The following is a 20,341-nucleotide window of genomic DNA, read 5'->3' as shown; positions in this document are numbered from 1 at the left end:
GCAGACTGTTTGAAATCTGTTTCCTATTAAACACAATCGTTTCTGTGTTTCTAATTACATTACACCCTTATACATTTTAATTAAATTCTAAAATAATCAATGAATTCAGACTGGTTTCATAAAACTATTTTTTTATTCATTTATTGATGATATGTAAAAGCTTCTCAGATAAATCTATTAAAGAAATTTTTCTCACAAAAATACTATTTTTCATGTTTCTCTTTTTTAGAATAGGTTCACTAGGAAGTAGTTGTATGCTGTCAACTTGAAGGGAATAATACTACTGTTTGTTTAGACCTAGGAAGCCGCACCACTTCCTGTCGGCCTTGACACATTTCCTGTGTCCTTATGTTTACAAGGGGGAGACAAGCACCTCCACCCAGCTAAGCCTGCATCCAGAGACATATTTCTGAGTCTTTGCTCATCATCAGTCTGGAGTAGCATGACCTGCTAGTCAAAGATGCCTGTCAAGCTCTTGTAAACATATAATTATTCTAGTGAAATACATTCACTGATTTCAAAATTAGAAATAATATATTTCTAAATCTCTCAGAGAGATTTATGCAGTAGTGATACGTTGAAGAAGTTCACATCATACAACTACTTCAACATATCACTACTGCATAAATCTCTCTCAGAGGTTTAGAAATGTATTATTTCTAAGGTCCACTAGGCTTCTGCACTTTAAATTTTGTCCAAAAATCATTTGTATGTCAATAAATAAAAAAAAAAGTTGTCTTATGACACCAGTCTAAATTCATAATTATTTTTTCATTTAACTGAAACACATAAGGAGTTTATTTTGGTTAGAAATATAATAAAGAAAGGATTAAGAGAGATGTTTACAGTTCAAGGAACACTGAAGTACATGAACCAACATTTGCCAGCAACCCAAACATTGATCATGTATTTATAATGACAGGCTGGTTGGCTTGGACAATTTTTCCTTCCCCTCTCAGCCCTTTTTTTTTTTTTTTTCCAAATAGTGCCCTTCTAGAAATTATTTGTAAATAGATTGTCACTACTTACTTCTTGATTCACATAGATCAGCATTGGGAGCCCACACAAGCATAGCATCAGTCCGTACATCATTTTTGCCATCTTGAATGAAAATAAATACACAAAGGAAAAATGTTTAAAAATCTGGAGGATAAATTTTCAAATAATGTAAAACGTTAAAAAACAAACATTATTCTACAAACCATCATTATTGTCATGTTTGTAATTTCTTTGGTTTGTAAGCGTTTTAAAAATTACAAATTAAGACAACTAAAATATTTGGTATTGAACCCTAATTCTTTAAAAATTGCTCTACATCTACTTTCCAATGCTACAAAAGTTAAAACTGTTTCTATTTATGTATATAAATTGTTGGACAAAATACTTTTAAAGTTGGATGGTATTTCATGCAGCTAACCACTAGATTGTGAACAGAGAGAGGACAGAAGAGAGCAATACAATGTACTGCCTTTCAGACAGCAAAATGGCTGTAGCAATTGTATAAATTTAGAAAACCATGTGAAAAGGAAAATAAAAATCTAAGTTTAATTATTTTTAAAAAAAAATTTAAAAAAAAAAAAAAAAAAAAAAAACTAAGAAATGATTATTAGTATTAGATTAAAATCATTGCAATAATTGTCATTAATGCTAACTTCTCAGTTAGTGTAGGTAGAATTCTCCACTGACAGATATATAGTTGGGATTAAAGGATTTACTTATAAGGTATGCTAGTCAAAAGAATTGATTAGATTATCAAGCAGAAACTACAATAGATGGAGTAAACACATACATAAAAATAATAAAATAACTTTTCCTCAGCATCTCAACTGGCTTTGTAAAGAACCAAAATTTGAACTATTTCCTTAACAGCAAAACTGTAACAGTTAAAACCAAACTGATCCATACTCTCATGCCCTAACCCTTTTGATACCAACCCATCTGAAACCACCTCTGGCTCTGTAGTACAAATGTTCTTCTGATTTAAAATCAAAAGTTCTGAATTAAAATCTTCCACCAAACCTAAGTCACAATATATGTTCCTATCATTATCTTAATGATAACTAAGTTATTTTACTAAATTCTTTGGTGGTACATAAAAAGCACCATCCAAACGTGGTTGATGCCAGCCCCCTCTGGCCCCATGCTGGTGGCACGTAGAAAGAACTCACTACACTCTCGGAGTGGTTGGCATTAGGAAGGGCATCCAGCTGTAGAAACAGTGCCACATCAGATTGGAGCCTGGTGCAGCCGCCTGGCTTCCCAGACCCCAGTCGAACCATCCAACCCATGCCAGCATGGAAAACAGATATCAAACGATGATGATGAAACAGAGTATCTCAACAGAAATACGGTAACAAGAGGGTTGAATGAAATAAGTGACAATACAAAGAATACAGAACTGAGGAAAGAGACACCAATCTTGTAGCCGTCGACAATTCAATGAAACACTACACACGTTAAGAAAACAGGCCTCCCTCTAAACATGAACAGCATGCGAGTAGAATCCTCAAGGTTACTAAAAATACAAGGTCTCACATTATCACGCTTTTTGAAAAAGTGTAATATTTCAGAATGACAACTTTCTTTTCCATATATTTTCTAAACTTGGAGTTAGGAATATTATTTTATCATCATTAAAATATACTGTGTAATAGTTGGTTTAATAAATTTAGAAAACACACGTAAAGTTGTCCAAATGCATACACTAATATTTACTATGTTGTACTTTCATTTACTAACACTGCTGGATCATCAGATGAACTTATCTTTTACAATTCATTTTAACAAAAGCACTGAAGTGGATAATTAATATGAGTGAACATTTTATGTATTCTTTTACTGGTTTCAGCCATTCACATTGTGGCCCTGCTGAGTCACTGACATCAATGACTTTTAGTCAATCATTTCAACCCTAGCATTTTTTTTTTTTTTTTAAATCACTAAGTTACAGCTTTGAAATCAACACTGACATGTACAGAAACCAAGTGAAAGCTTGTTATATGTAACAAAATCCTACTCACAAAGCACTAGTTAAGCCAAAGTTACAATCGAAAACAGGCCCAAGATACCGTGAAGTGCAATAGGATTCAAAAGTATCTAGCTGAAAAACAAACTTAACGCCAATACAATATTTTAAAAGAAACATATTACTAAATAAAATCAAATTTCAATCTAATTTATTTTTAATGCAAATGAAATTTCATTTTAAAATTTAAGATATTAAATGGTTTCCCAACAACTGCTAGTACAAAGATTTTAGCGCTCCGTGAGATCTGAGTCAATAAGGGAAAAAATTTAACCTGAGGAGGCTGCTGCTGATTACTTTGCTCTGCAACCAATCAGCAGTCACTTGTGGTTTGTTTCCAGTCACTACTGCAGCAGAAGGCTGACTAATGGTAGCATGACAAGAAGTGGCAGAATATAAGCAATGGTGAAGGGTTTTAAGTATTTTGGTGCAAAGAGAGGGGGAAAAAAATCCCTTTTACGCTATTAGAAAGATTTACAGAATATGCTAATGAAATACTTCTATTTCTTAATTTATAACATTAAAAACTGTAATTTTTTTTTTTTTTTAACCCAGTTACCTTTTACTTGTTTCAGTCATTAGACTGCAGCCATGCTGGGGCACTGCTTTGAAGAATTTTAGTTAAATGAATCAACCCCAGTACTTAGTTTTCTTTTTAAGCCTGGTACTTATTCTATTGATATCTTATACTGAGCCGCTAAGTTATGGAGGACAAGAACACACCAACACCAGTTGTCAAGTGATGGCGAGAGACAAACACACACATATATATATATTACATGATGGGCTTCTTTCAGTTTGCATCTACCAGATACACTCACAAGGCAATGGTCAGCCCAAGGCTGTATTGCTCAAGGTGTTATGCAGTGGGACTGAACCCAGAACCATGTGGGGTCGGGAAGCAAACTTCTTACTACACAACCACACCTGCACCAGTTACATATAAGTACTAGACATCAGGAGAGGAAAAGAGATTTTAGGACAATTCATGCCATTTTAAAGGTATTTACAAATGGTGTAAACAGATGTTTCTTTGAAGTCAGAAACATCTGCTACTGTGTCAGACTCAGATGAAATGGTCAAACATATATAGTTCCAAACTACTAGTTACATTTTTTTTTTTTAATGAAGACCAACTCCAAGAATTCATCAGACAATTTTATGAAATTCAGTTCATCTGTGCTATCGCCATCCTAATCAGATAAGTTACCTAACATCCACTTAAGAGTACGTGGAATCAGAATAAAGCAATACTTCTTATCAGAAGAAAAAAAAAGAAAGAAATTATTTACTTTTCCAACATCACAGGTCAGCACAGAATATATTTAAAAAACAGAGCACTTCACACATACACACAAAATTAACTTCATAAACCTAACATAAAAATATTTTAAAATTCTCCTATACAACATCAATAGCAACAAAAACCTTATGGAACTATATGACATTCAATACACAAACATATTCCAAATTATACACAGATGAAATCAAAGAAATCCAAATCACAATGCGAGTTTAATAAACTATGTAAAATCATGAATCCAGTGCATATAGATATCAAAAGTGACATTCAAAAACTAACGAGACATGACATTAAATGATTTATATATAAGCTGTACATGAGGCCCTTTGTGCCTGGCAACCCTACTGTTCAGTGTTGGTGCTTATCATGCATCATGACTTGTGTATGAGTGAGTGTTCCTATTTTTCCTATCACACCCTGCCTTCTATCATAATAAATGGTGAAATAAAAACACCCACTAAGAAAGGAAATGATATCATACAGAGTCATACAAGGAAGATTGGCTGCAGAATCCTGAATTTAAGGACTGGCTACAAGTTAAAAATGATGAAGTTAGCTACAGTAAATCTTGCAATATTGTTACTAAGAAATGTAAAATGTGTGTTAATAAAACAAACTTTTGAATAAAATCATTAAAATGTCTAAATGTCTAATAGGGCTAAACCTTGTGTTGAAATTTCTCGATTTAAGCCAGAAAAGAAGTCAACAAAGAATGAACAGGCAAGGTGAACTGCTTATTTGCTGTGTATTTTTCAGAACAACATTACTTTTACAAGCAACCATCTTTTGACAGTGTACAAGAGGGCATTTCATTATATGCTCTTTTATCATGGCTATCTCTAAGACAAGAATTTTCTATCATAACTGATAATATACAGACATCAGTTACACAAGTCTTGGTTAGAGTTGTGAAGTACTTTGATTTGAAAAAGAATTGTGCTGAAGATGCATTTTTAATTATTGTAAGTGATGAAAATCCAATGACTTTTGGTCTTTATAATATTATCAAATACACCTTGCATGAAAGAAAATCTACTTTAGAAAATATCACAAGATTCTCAAGCAATAGCTATTCTTCAATGAAGAGTACCAAAAATGGATTCCAGAAATTACCAAGATGCTGTGTAATCTGTTTTTATTCTGGGATGCACTGGTCATTCTTTCCCCTCTGATGCTAGTCATGCCATCAGCATATTGCTCTCATATATAGAGGGTTTTTTTTTTAATCTCTCACAGGGGCAAGAGATTAGAGTTCACACTTATTGAAGGAATTGTGACAGATTGCCACAATATACCTAAATTTGCACAAACCAAGTAAGCTTTCTCAAGAAAACAATGAAAAGAAGAAAGACAACAGCACATTCAATCAGTGAATATTTTGATGATAAAAAACATTAGAAAGTTTCAGTGTGATATGAGAGCAATTTACAGATTTACTTCTCTATTTCTGAAATGAATTGAAAGTTGGTGGCAACGAAATGCTACTTTTCCTTCAGAATGTACTACAGAAAGGGAATTTACTGAATGCTGGATTCCAATCTGAGCATTACAAGTTTATACTATATTTAATGACATCATCAGAATACAAGAACTTCTAGAGTTTGTTCATTAAAGATGAAAAGAGAAAAACAATGATGGAAGAAAGGCAACAGCGCATTTAATTATTGAATATTTTGATGATAAAGAACATTAGAAAGTTTAAGATTGATAGTTTGAAATTCCTAGTGGAGCTGTATTCAATTAAGAAAAACTCTGCTTTTTTGTGAAGATGAAATTATTAAAGATACTAGACCCAAAAGCAGTTTATAATCCTAACTTCTCATTTCTCATCTATTGTGCCTGAAAGCAGACCAAATGGTGAAGATCAATGGAGAAGTTATCACTAAACAGCAGACAAACTTACTAATTTCGACAGCAAAATATTCTTGAATAGTTAAAAGACATAAAATATTGACTTCATGATTCAAAATACTATTCCTTTGTGACTAATTATCTTGACATATTTTTCAGCATGTGCTGAAATAATATTTTCTTTAATGAACTGGGTCAGAACAAAAAACACTATTCTTTAACTCTTAAGCATTTAAACTGGCCATCTCTGCTCAAATATTCTACCTGTTTCATGTTGAAACTGGCCAGATCCAGCTTTTCAAACCTACCCTACAATGTCTTCTAAAATTAAACAATCATATCTTCAAAATCTTGAAACTACAAGATACTACATGGTTATTTTTTTTTAAATGTGGATCAATAAGCAATATATTCGATAAATTAACCTGAATGCTAAAGAATGCATTATGTGTAAACTGGAAAAGAATTTTTTTAAAATTCATTTTCACTTTCAAGGAGATTGAAAGAGTAATTATGAGTAATCATCAATAATATCAATACGCTAACTTTTTGTTTTTGTACATACCTGTTGTGTGCACCACACTTCCTTCAAAGAAGTGGCAAAGCAAGAGAGGAGGACAGAGAGGAAGTAAGAGAGAGAGAGAGAGAGAGAGAGAGAGTGAGAGAGAGAGAGAGTGAGAAAGGGGGAGTGAGAAAGTGAGAGAGTGAAAGAGACAGTGAGTGGTGACAGCGTTCGTTTTGTGTTTTTAAATGTTTATCACATTGCAAGAGTAGATACATAGATACATATACACATTGTTAAATCAAAAGCAGGAGAGAAGGGGGGGGGGGCACAAAGGAAGTGAAAGAGAAAGAGAGAAAGTGAGAGAGACAGTAGATACATAAATCCAAAGAAAAGTTCAGAGCAAATATTGGATGTCAATTTAACTTTTCATTACCACACAAGGATAAAATTAACTCACAAATGGCTGAGTACTCCACAGACATGCATAACATTAGCATAGTTCTCAGGGATATTCAGCCTCACACAGAATACGACAAGGCTGGCCCCTTTGAATTACAGGTACAACTTGAGACATATATATGAATGTATTTGTCTGTGTGTATAGTTTTAGGTTAGTTAAAACGTGTTTGCAATAATAAGTGTTGTGTGGTGGAAATAAACACAATTACCAAACTTTCATTCATAAATCCATTTATTATGCCGTTCTTTCGCATTTCAATTTGTACATTAAGGTTCTTTGAATATGTATGATGCATTTTAAGGTTAAATAGTAATTCCATTTACGTTTGTGTAACAGATATTTTGGTTGGACTATTTAGTCATTGGTGTTACATTACTTTCTATATTCTGTAACTGTCACAATATACTTTTCTAGGCTTGAATTTTTGTGAGGAGGGTGCCAGTTGATTAGATCGACCCCAGTACACAACTGATACTTAATTTATTGACCCCGAAAGGACGAAAGGCTAAGTCGATCTCGGCAGAATTTGAACTCAGAACGTAAAGACAGTCATAATATACAAACATTTCTCATGGCACAGGTACACTGTTTACAGATGCTTACATTTTTAATGTTTTCTGTGAATTTTTCACGGGTCCACTGGTATATTTCTATTCAAGCACAATATTTTTATAATTTTAGCTTTTCCTGAGTGGATGCAAGGCATTTGAAAATTTTATTAGTAGCCTTGTCCATACACAGTTGCTAGACCTGCTAGAAATAGCAGTTAAACATATCATAGCCAAACTGTCTTTAAAATTGGAAGAATATACTGGTCAAGATAGACCTAGATCAAACTGCCTTTGATCATGGGTCTGCTCATTCAGAGTTCACCTGGAGTTAACTAAATATTACACACCAAATATACATCCATGGTATAACTAAATATTAGACACTGTCTATACATGCCATGGAATATGTAAATATCAAATATAATTTAGACCAGTGTTTCTCAGACTGACAAACACCATCCTCCACTCTCACAAAACAAATAGTAAAATTTTGGCACTTTCACACTCTTTATTTATGAGAAGACAAAATAGAGTTTGCAGCCATATAATTCTTCTTTCTTTACCATGGTCAACAGCAAAGACCCATCCATAGTTGAAAACCATCTTTTGTCTAAATATGGCAATTTGCCCAGTTGCTTTATCCCCACCCATCCCCATGAAGAACACTGGTTCACATACCCCATAGTATAACTAAAAATTTAACAAGCCAATAAGTGAGCTTCTACATGGTGGTTTGACAGGTAGAAACAGCAGCCAAATTTTCTTCAAATTGTACCATACCACCTTCAAAAAAGAAACATACAGATTACACTAAGCCTAAAAACAGAAGACAAGCTGGTCATGGTTGGAATGCCTTTCATTAGAGGTCTACTCAAATCCTTAGGTTTACCCAATAACAAAATACTAGATACCATTAATGCACTACATGATATAACTAAATATTAATACCAAACATACAAATACAGGTACAAGTTAATGCATGACACCTGGATTAATAACAGAACTTGATAAAAAAAAATCCACATGAAGCAAGACTGTGCACTGCTTAAATAGAAATTATTACACATACATTAAGACAACATAAAATTGACAAGAAATAAACTGGTTGTCATATTCAACCCTTTAGCATTTAAGTTGGCCATATCCACCTCATTTATTCTATCTGTTTTATGTTCAATCTGAACAAATCAGGCCTCTCACACCTACCCTATAATGTCATTCTAAAAATAAACAATCACATCATTGAAAACACTGAGCTACAAGATAATGCGTGATTAATTTCAAACGATGTGAATAAATAATCATTACATTTGACAATGATCTGAATCCTAGAGTTAAATCATCATTCAACAGCCGTATTCCAGACTAGAATGGGTTGGACAGTTTGACAGAATCCTACAAGAGATCCTAGAAAGCTGCCTTAAGCTTTAACATCTGCCCAGGCAAAGTTTCTATGGCTGGATGTCTTTCCTAATACCAACCACTTTAAGGTGTGTGCTGTTTTTTTTCGCAGAACCAGTACTAGTGAGGTCATCAAGTAATTTACATGACAAGACCCCTTAACAGAGTGGGGTTACATTATTGAGGGAAGTGGCTTTATGCCAGATACTGAGAAGCTAAAACAGAATAGGACAGGAACCGGTGTCTTGCTGTAGAGGACAAAAGCTGGTGGAGGGGATACTCTCAAGGTATATGAAGATGGATAAAGAAATCGGGACAAAGAACCAGAGATGGCTAGGTGGGTGGTTTCATAAGTGTATGAACATGGGTGGAGATGTAGACAATGGTGATTCTTGGTTTAGGGGAATGTAAGGTAAATAGAAGTGGATCAAAGAGGAAGTAATAGGTGGTAACATTAAAGTTGTTCTGAAAATAATGGCAGCTCTAAGTGTTGTGTTTTGAAACGCAATTTTATCATAGTATTTTAATTATATTTTAGGCGAATTTCAACATACTTAATAAATAATTTTCTACTTATTTCAGACAGAAAACAGTCTTGAAGTATAGATGCCCTTAATTATGAACAGGACAAAAAAGGACCTTTGCTTACTTTTCTTGCCTGAGTTCAAGCTTGGGCAATATTAATTGCTGCCAATATTAACAGAACATGGGGGAGAAGGGTCCACAGGAGATCGCACAATATGAAGGTGGTTTCAGAAATTCCAGGATGGTCACGCAGTCTTGACAGTGAACAATTGAAAGCAACTGTTGTACAAAACCCATGTCAAAGTGTCAGAGAAATGTCTCAGGCACTTGGTGTCAGTATTGCAATGGTCTCATGCAATTTACAGAAGATTGGTAAAGTGGAAAAGCTTGATAAATGGGTACTGCATGATGAGCTCAATGAAAATCAAAAAGTTCCGCGTTTTGAAGTGTGCTCAATGCCTTCCTGCGAAACACCAATGATCCTTTTCTTGACCGAATAGTCACTTGTGACGAAAAGTGGATCCTTTATGATAACCATAAACAATCAGGTCAATGGCTTGGTCGTGATGAGTCCTCCAAACATTTCCCAAAGTCAAAGTTGCATCAGTAAAAGATTATGGTGATTGTCTGGTGGTCTGCAATTGGTGTTGTCCATTACAGTTTTCTGGAAGCCAATCAAAGCATTACAGCAGAGGTTTACTGCAATCATCTTGCTAAAATGTATGCTCACTCGCAAAAAATGAGACCTGCACTGGTGAATCGATGTAGCCCAATTCTGCTCCATGGTAATGCAAAGCCACATGTTGCAAGATTGACACTGCAGAAACTCACATTCCTCAACTTCCTAATTGCAACACAATTTCTTCAGTTTCTGTAATTTATATGAGAGCAGAACTGCACATATCTTTTCCCCTCATTTTGTGCAGCCAGTGAAACACAAACTCTATTGAGATTATATCTTTAGATATACCCTCAATACTATTTTTATTAACCCTTCACCATAATCAATTGGAATTGACAACAGTATTTAAAACCAATTCTGTAAGAGACTGGTAAAATATTGAAAAGAATACAAAAAATTGAATGAAATAGGATTCTTGAGATCAGGATATCTTCTTTGACCAGAAACATTTCAGATCAAGTCTCCTGTAAGAGTTTCTAAATAAACTTAACATTTTAAAAGTTTCAGTGTATAAAACTTTAACTTATGTTGTTTCTTTGTTCTAATTTCCAAAAGGAAGTTAAGTTTCTAATACATATATTCTATACACGATGAAAAGCTTCACACAAGATCGAAAAGTGAACACTAAAAGCTCATATATTTGTAGAGAGACGCGATAAAATCAGCTTGGGGGACACAATCAAGGCACAAAGACTACAACTGAAAGAAAAAACAGGAGGCTGTGTCATGCATGCCTCACTGAAGAGCTGCATTATTTACTTATGTGAAATCAATAACTTTAACTAAAGATGTTGAGTTACTAAGTTAGTCACACTCAGGCACCATTGACTGTACACAAACACATTGTGGTTAACAATTTGACCTAAATATTAAAAAGTTAACAAATGAAAACTAAATATTTATCTTTACATAGTGTTTGGTTAGTTACTATAATAAACCCCAAACTTACATCCATCAGGAGCTTCTAAGAAACCAAAGACATTGGAATCTAATTTTGGTGAGAAATAAAGGTAATGATCTTAAAAACAAAAAAGCACAAAAGTTACTAAAACAATTTAGCTAACTGAAAGGAGGCATTTTATTTGAAAGGCTTGCAAGAATGTATGCTTGAAACCCTGTGGTGCAAGTCTAAGTCCTTTTCTCTCATATTCTACTTAACTATATACTAAATATATGATGTGCATATTCTCCCCTCATAACAATGTATTCTCTATGTACACTGTAAGACAAATTCCTATAGTTGTCCATCAAAACATATATCAGGTTTTCATATTAATTGCTACATATTTTTCATGCTTAACTGATTTATTATTTTTATGTTTGGTCTGAAGGACCCTCCAAAACTGCTTTAAGTCTCGCTTGAACAGGTTGCAAGTTAGACACATGAGATAGGGAGGGATTATAGAAGGCTGACATACTGCAGAGAAAGGGCTAGGTGAAGTAGTTACTGCATATTTTTGGTGGAATGGACAATGTGGGTGACAAGAAGATGAACAAGTGGGTCCAGATTACCTGGAGGGGGGGTTACACACAGCCAGCCAGTTTCAAGTTGAAGAGGTCACTTAAAGTCTGTGCCTATTCAGCAAAGACACATGAATATTTGAATCAATGAGATCTGCACTGATGACTTACAGCAAAGCATGGTTTTAGTTACACCCGATGACAGTGTCACCAATTTAAATAGTGATTTCTGGAGGATGTCCAAATAGATGGGCAAACCAAAAAAGAAGTTTAGTGGATACAACTGGCTACACTGGGCAATTAGATGTTCAAAGGTGATATACCTCCATTTCATCAAAAAGTAGGCATTTAATATTCTTAGACATAACAGAAAGCCCCCAACTCACAAAGAGAAGTTTCCTAGTCTAAACCACAGATATTTCAAGTAGTCATATATCTGAAATTGCAACACAATGAAGGAAGATTTGATAGTAAATATTTATTTGGTTATAATTATTCTCATTTCTATTTATTTCCTTTGAGAAAACTGGTTGTACATAAACTCTTCAGTAACTGTCAAGCCAAATTATTTCATCATGTTTACAAAGAAAATTAACTTTATTAACAAACAATGTTTGTTTTGTGCTATGTTCAGCTGGTGCAATGCAAGCGGAAAACCCATTATCAGATATTTGTAGTATTTTACACATTTTCTCAGGCTTACATTCTTAAACATTTTCACAAATTGTTAAAAAAACAATTTTTTTTTGACAGCTGAATATCACTAACTATTAAACCTGTAAATGTAAGCTATATTAGTGGTAAACACTATGTCGTGCTGGTGAGAAAGTAACCATCAACCTAAAGCACAACAATTATTCTTTAATTGAAAAGAATCAAAAAATTATTTACGTTTAGAACACAAATACAATAGAAATAATGAAATAGGTAAATAAATCTGCTATAAACGATATATTGCAAATGTCAATCCTGATATAAATAATAGTTCATAATACAATGCTTAAATTATATTCTAAGTAAATTAAATACAACTACTATGAAAATCAAACATCTAATAATTACAATAAAAAAATGGTTGAGACTAAATATAAATGTTCAAGAAATTTGCATTGCCACATTCGCTCCAACAGCTTTTTGGTTAAGTGTGACCTATGGAGAAGATGCATAAAGCTATTATTACCGAAATAAATTACTACTGTAAACAAATAGAGAAAGAGTTACAATATGAAAACTATTCCCATCAATCTCAGAGTTCCTGGAAAGAGTCTATCAATGCTGCTCTTTCTCCCCGTGACTACCACTACCATCATCATCATCGTTTTACAAAGACTTTCCAGACTGGCATTAGCTGGACAAGTTGAGTCACCCCACTCCATTCATAGGACATACTGATCACAAAAGACTGATGCTTGTACATGTATCATCTGGCGTGGTTTCTACAGCCGGATACTGTTCCTATGGCTAACTTTACACTGTGTATTATTTAGTGCATTATCTCATGGCACCAGCCAGACAGGACCAGAAGGATTTTACAACCTTACACTTTCTCTGATCATTTAGTTGAATACAGTGTGAATAATACCTTATCAAAAGTTAAAGTGGGGAGCCTTGAAAAAGTAAATGTAAAGTGTACTCAGTAACCTAAAGACTGTGGCCCAATGACAGAGTTGTGAAATGGTATATGCAAACTGGGAATAGAGATGTACATGTAGGTGTAGAAGACAGGAGTGGGTAATAAAGGCGGGAAGAAAGTATGTTAAAATTTATAGGGATAAGTAGTAGTAGGTCTTACAGTTTACAAAGTAAAGGAAGATAGCCTAAAGATTTTTTTTTTTTTTTTTTTTTTTTTTTGCTTTATTGAACTGAAGAATGTGTTGTAAATAAATACTGGTTAACATGGTGGGCTTTTGTAGTTCTTCAATACAGTCCTGTGCCAGGAGAAAGATATAACTTGTGAATTCAAGATGTTCCCAGAAAGGAAAAGGAGATTTCTAAATTCTCATTGGTGTATAGGCCACAGAATCTGGAAAGTTGATTTTTTTTTTTTAAGCATATCCTCTAAATTTTTCCAATGTATGTAGAAATGTATGTTTTTATCCCTTAAATTTTATCCAAGGTCAACGATACTCTCTCCTATACAACTAAGGTGCCAATATAACAAAATCAACATGAAAGTATAGTAATTAGTATACATTTTAATGTTAAACATCATGGTAATTTTTAATGCAGTTTTATGTGAATTGTAATATAAGAAAACCACATTGGCTATATTATATTTAACACCGCAGTTCTGAAACAATTTAATTGAAAACAAGCCACAGAATACTGGCCAACAGAAGCTCTCATTAACTAGAAACCCCAGCATTTGTAAAGTAGGAGGAACTGGTCCCTACCAGACTCAGGAGTTAATATTTATTTTGAAAGGTTGCCACCTAAGACCAGACACACAGCATGTTTATCAGAGTATGTGTACACATACATAATATGATAACCATTCTGGTTGTTTGTGAGTCAATGCTTTATGAAGCATTGACATTAGTTTCTTATTTATTTCTACTTCAGTTGATTTTTTTTTTACCATGTAGTTTGTTTATATTTTCTTTGTAGTGTTAATATTTTTGGGAGGTGTGGTTGATAAATTTCTACAACTGTAAACTTGAAGCATGACCTATTATATTAGTCAGTCACATGCAGACATTATACACTAGACGTAAGTTTTTTTTTGTTCTCTTTTTAACATACAAAACACAACATAGTCAACACAATACTACTGTACCCTTAAAACAACAAATGTGAAAAACATGCTATATATCCTGAAAACACCAATGTAAATTGAACACAAGACACTATCTACATATCCTGTGTCATGCTAATTATTGAACACCACTGATACCCTTCATCATCAACATCACCATTTTGCATCTGCTATTCCGTGCTGGCATTAGTTTGACAATTATCACAGTCTGAATAAGTTCTTATTTGGAATTACTGACCTGCTAAACAAGACTCGGATGCACCGTTTTAGGCATGATTGGATGCCCTTCTTAACCCTTTCGTTACCAAACCGGCTCTGGCTCTAAGTACAAATGTCTTGTTTTCATAAGTTTTGAATTAAAATCATCCACCAAACCTTAGTCACAATTTATGTTTCTAACACTAGTTGAATGATAAAGTTATTTTACGAAATTCTTTGGTATATTTAAAGTAATTGAAAGAAACACAGAGCATCTCAAACTAAATACAGTAACAAAAGGGTTAATGCCTACATATATAATCTCATCATTCATTTAACGTCCACTTTCCATGCTGGCATGGGTTGGACAGTTTGACAGGAATTAACAAGTCAGATGACTGTGCCAAGCTTTACTGTCTGTTTTCGCATAGTTTCTATGGCTGGATGCCCTTCTTACTGCTTATCACTTTACAGAGAGTATTGGGTGCTTTTCATGTATGACCAGCACCAGTGAAGTCACTAAGTATTTTGCAAGACACTTCAACTGGGGGAAAGGAGTAATGAGGGAGGTGGTTTTGTGCCATGTGATGAGAGGCTAGAGTGTGATGGAAGGACAGAAAGAGGTGTTTTACGGTAGACAAGATACACGACTCCTCAGAAAAAAAAGAGAGAGGAGAGGAAAGAGAGAAGTTGATGAGGATGCGTCAGGCATACCCTCAAGTTTGAAGGTGGTGTATATAAGTGAAGTAGTACACAGGAATGGATAGGGTGAATGGCCAGGTAAGCTCACATGAATGCAAAAAGAGAGTGGGAGATGAAGGAAGTTGAATGTAGTGAAACAAAACACTACTGTATGAAGTCTAAATACCAGATATCTATACACCCCACTGTATGGTAGAATATTAGACATTACTTACAAGCCACACCACAATGTAACTAAATCTTTTCTACTATAGGCACAAGGCCTGAAATTTTGGGGGAGGGGGCCAGTCGATTTGATCAACTCCAGTACAAAACTGGTACTTAATTTATCAACCCCAAAAGGATGAAAGGCAACGTTGACCTCGGCGGAATTTGAACTCAGAACATAGCGACACCCCATGATGGAGCTAAATGTTGAACACCATAAACATAGCCCATAATGCAACTCAAAATAAGGGACATACCTTATACACTTCATTGTACAAAATCCAAAAACGAAATTTTATAGTCAAGTTTTCTACATATCAGCAGTAATAACAAAAAGAAGACAACAACCAGTATATGTACATATGAATAAATATTTAAGACATTTTGATAACTAAGCAAATCTATGTGATGGATTAACCTGCTAGAAATAGCAGCCTAATATTCCCTAAATCGTATCCTGCCATTTAAAGTAGAATTTCACATTAGCTAACACAGTCCTTTACACAATGTCTGAAATAAAGCTGGAATGATAATGGCTGGAATTGCCTTAGATCTCCAGTCTATTAATTCCAACTTCATCTGTGACTAAACAATACCATTGTTAAGAAATAAAGTTTTGGTTATTATACAAAATATGAAACTTGCAGGTTATTAAATATGAGAATATACTCTGAAGAAAAATAAAGAAAAGCAGTGCCTATTGTTTTAATCTTTTCTGTCAGAATCATCATTATCGTTTAACATTCATCCACCTTTCTATGCTGGCAGGGGTGGGACTGGTTTTAATAAATATATTTTGTGGTATATACAAGTTATTTTTCTAATCTTGGAAATTTCATGAAGTTGATTATAATTGATTTACTGCAAAAACCTGTTGAAATATTAGAAGTTAAAAGAAAATGACAGAACTAGGGAAATTCTTGAGGTCAGGATACATAGAAAGAAAGTCTCCTTTTACAATAGAAAATTTTAAAATAAATCACAAGTTACGTAATCTGAAGCTTCACTTTTTTCAGTTCTATTTTACAACGGGAAGTAAATTTCAATATTTGGCGTATTCTCTATAATCATAGAAAGCTCTCACTTACATTGGATCAATGAAGAACTGCTAATGTTTTCATATTTATGTAGAGAAATAAGATAAAATATGCATCCACATTAGCAATGATATAAGACAAAACAAACAAAAAAAAAAACTAAAATTTGAAAGTTAGAAAAAAGTTGTAACACCCAAGCCTTTCTGAGAAGTATTAGTAACACAAGTAAAGCCAGTCACATAAAACACTACCAAGTACACACACACACAGAGTAGTTAATAAGATGAGCAGAACAGTGTGGCCATAAAGACATGCAGGAAGTTTTTTTAGCAAAATGCATAATCCATCCCTCTACAGAAACTGGACATAAATCAATAAACACACATGCATATGTAACACGGTGTTCTAAAATTATAATTATCTATGTAATTAGCAGAAAAGAAAATTCTCAATAACAGGGTTTAAAATGTAAAAATAAAGGAGATAATTGCAACAAGGTCAGGTCAGATTTTTGGAAACTATATAGTTTATGCTGGTCTATAAATCTCTGTTAATTCAAGACTTTCAATGCATTATGAAAGCCTACTGTATTTCAAATATGTAGAATGGTACCGAGACATTTCCCTACTCAGTTACATTATTCACTAGCTTAAAAGCTGCACTCCATGCAGACTTATAAGCTAGCTCCTGTGGAGGGTTAATTGGGTCTGCAGCCCCAAACTAAAGAGAGCTAAATAGTATGACTATATGCACCAGTGGTGTTTGATCAGAGGTTAAGGACAGATGAGAATTCTGTAATGCAATTATTCTACTGTTCCAGTCCCAAGTTAAATTCCAATTGTTGGCCAATTTGTCCCAAAGTTCTTATCTTGATACAAAATTAACAAAGTGAATGTCATTTATCTCACCCTTGATCTCTGACGTCATCTGATAAACACCAACCAAGATGGCATGAATCAGTTAAGCTTTACCTGCTAGAAATACCAACCCAAATGCTTTTAAATTAGATCCCAATGCTGGATGTTCAAGAACCAAATGCAAGGTAGATTTTCAATCCCGGGATCATCCTGATTCCAAAAAAGTATATGTCTATGTAGAGAAAATGTAGACTGAGATACAGGGGTCCCAAACAGACAGACAGAATTTCACTTTTATTATTATAGATATTACCAACATTACTATGTTTCCTCCATTTCTTGCCAACTGAGGAGATCCAATAAAACCATAACAATGTCAGTTGTTTTTACCTGTTGACTTTAAAGACCAGATCCACTCCTATCAGCATGATTGAAGTTTTAGGAAAATATGTGATCTTAAGGGAATTATCTTATATGATTCTTTTCAGATTTTAAATACCAGTAAAGGGAGTATTTGTCTATTAATTGCATGGACAATCTCATTTAACTGAAGTTTTTCAAATCATTAACTTATTTTGCCATTTTATCTTAAAGTCTTAATTATTGCAAGTTACTCGGCAATCCCACTAGCACTAGAGGCACACAGAAAGCACTCATTACAAACTGGAAAGTGGTTGGTATTAGGAAGAGCATGCAGCCATAGAAACAATGCCAAAGTCAACACACTGGAACAAGATGCAGCCCTTTGGCTCTCCATATCCTGTCAAAATGACTGACCCATGCCAGCAAGGTATATGGATGTTTGATGATAATGATGAAATAATACTATTATTAACCTTCCATCTTAAACATATTTCTTTTAAATCTTAATATTTAGTTTTAAAATTTGGTAAAATAGTTATATAACTGTAATTCATTACAATTCAAATGGATAGCACTTATCAATCTGAACTGGGGATGAAGAGGAATATAATCAGGGACACCAACAACATAAAACTAATTATATGTTCAATAACCAAGCTAAGAATACTGTAAATTTTAATTCCAGGATTTAACTTACTCTATCTCATTGTTTTATTTAAGATGGAAAAGGGTTTGGAAACATCAGTACAGTATGCCCTCTCAACCACTTTTAGCAAAGTAACCTTTCATCCTTCACCAGCAACCTTGAAAACATAGTCCAGTTGCAATGGGTATGTTAATCTCCCACTTGTACCTATTTTAATGTTAGTTCAACTGCTATTGTAACACCTTCCCTTGGTAACTAAAGGTCTCCCTGATACAATGGAAATAGGTCACCACTATAAGGTCTTCATAATACCACACTATTTCCCTTAAATTTTCAGTAAGTATAAAGGGAACGGTCCAAGTAAAAACCATGCCAAAAAATAAAACAAATAGAAAATAGAATCATCTTATTGAGCAACCTCTCTAGTACTGGTGACATATATACCAAATCAATAATGTAAGAACATTAGTTTATGGTAAAGACATCCAGCTTTAAAGGGGAAAAAAAAAAGCGACACAACACATAAGTTTTCAGTTCTGCAGTATGCACAAAATAACAGAATACCATGATGAGTAGTGAAATATTGTGAGATAAGTACAACCCATATAACACTAAATGATTGATTAATGGAAAAAACGAAAAAGAGAATCACTAATAAGTAATTCAAAATGTAATGGGTTTGTTTTCTGTTTTATTTTTATGAAATTTTACATGTTTTAGATTTGTCAGAAATCTATGAATTTACATAAATAGTTCAATACATCCAACCCATGCCAGCATGGAGAACAGATACTAAATGGTGGTGGGTAGAACAGACATATTGCAGCTATGGTAAACACAATACAAAACTAAACAATTTTACCATCAGATATGTTGGTAAATATAATTCATTTTGCAAAGGAATAATAATAACAGTGTGCAAGCAAGAAATGAAAAGGTAAGCAACAGCAGAAATTTTTAATTTTATAAGAACAAAAAAAAAAAAAATCAATAATCCACTAAACATGGGGTTCATCTCTGAAGGTAACCACTGATGTAGTGAACTGACTAGACTGTTAGTTTAATCAACTACACTAAAGCACTCTGCAGAAATAGAACTGGGGGTTAACTAAACTGTCTAATTATTACAATAGTAATCCGTATGTTGTTCTTTCCTTGTAATAGGGGCAACTTGTAAATCAGATATAGAACACCAATTACAATCAGTGTATTAATGACAGAGTATATTAGGGGGGGGGGGGATAAAGATTCATTATTGACGATTTCTTTAGCTCACACATGTTCTGCTAGATTATTGGAAACACGTATAAGCTAAATAAATTATTGATAATGGATGTATGAATGTGTGTGTTTGTGTGTGTCTATAAAATCATCATCTAACGTCCATTTTCCATGCTGGCATGGGTGAGATGGTTTGACCTTAGTGGCAAGGACAGCTGCATCAGGTTCAAGTTATTCAGCTTGGTTTCTTCGGTTGGATGCCCTTTCTAACATCAACTACTTTATTAGTGTGCTGGGTGCCTTTTATGTGGCACCAGCACAGATGCTATTACATGGGACCAGCATGAGTGCTTTTTTATGTGGTACTGGCTATGTGGCACTTTAAATGGTGCCCACACAGGGCTCTTGCAAGAGGAGTAACATTAACAGCTCTGTTGTGAAGAACAGGTCTTCTCAAGTACAGCAAGGCTCTAGATATCTCAGTCCTATGCATATACAGAGAAAGAGCAAGAGAGTAAGATAAAACGTATATATATGTATGTATGTATGCTTGCATGTATACACCTGTATGTGTGTGTATGTATATATATA

At 34.0% G+C, this 20,341-nt stretch overlaps 1 protein-coding gene across 2 annotated transcripts in view; it reads right to left on the bottom strand.

Moving 5' to 3' along the window:
- The window catches only part of LOC106879701 (REST corepressor 3), a 43,660-nt gene that overhangs the window by 14,788 nt on the left and 8,531 nt on the right, over window positions 1-20,341 (bottom strand). For both annotated transcript variants that reach the window (XM_014929376.2, XM_014929377.2), the window contains exon 3: window positions 1,030-1,101. In XM_014929376.2, the coding sequence (XP_014784862.1) occupies window positions 1,030-1,101 (72 nt within the window). The remainder of the gene's footprint in view (window positions 1-1,029; window positions 1,102-20,341) is intronic.

The sequence above is a fragment of the Octopus bimaculoides genome, chromosome 11 (genome assembly GCF_001194135.2).
Source record: "Octopus bimaculoides isolate UCB-OBI-ISO-001 chromosome 11, ASM119413v2, whole genome shotgun sequence".
In the NCBI taxonomy this organism is placed as follows: domain Eukaryota; kingdom Metazoa; phylum Mollusca; class Cephalopoda; order Octopoda; family Octopodidae; genus Octopus; species Octopus bimaculoides.
This window is presented reverse-complemented; position numbering and strand designations above follow the sequence as displayed.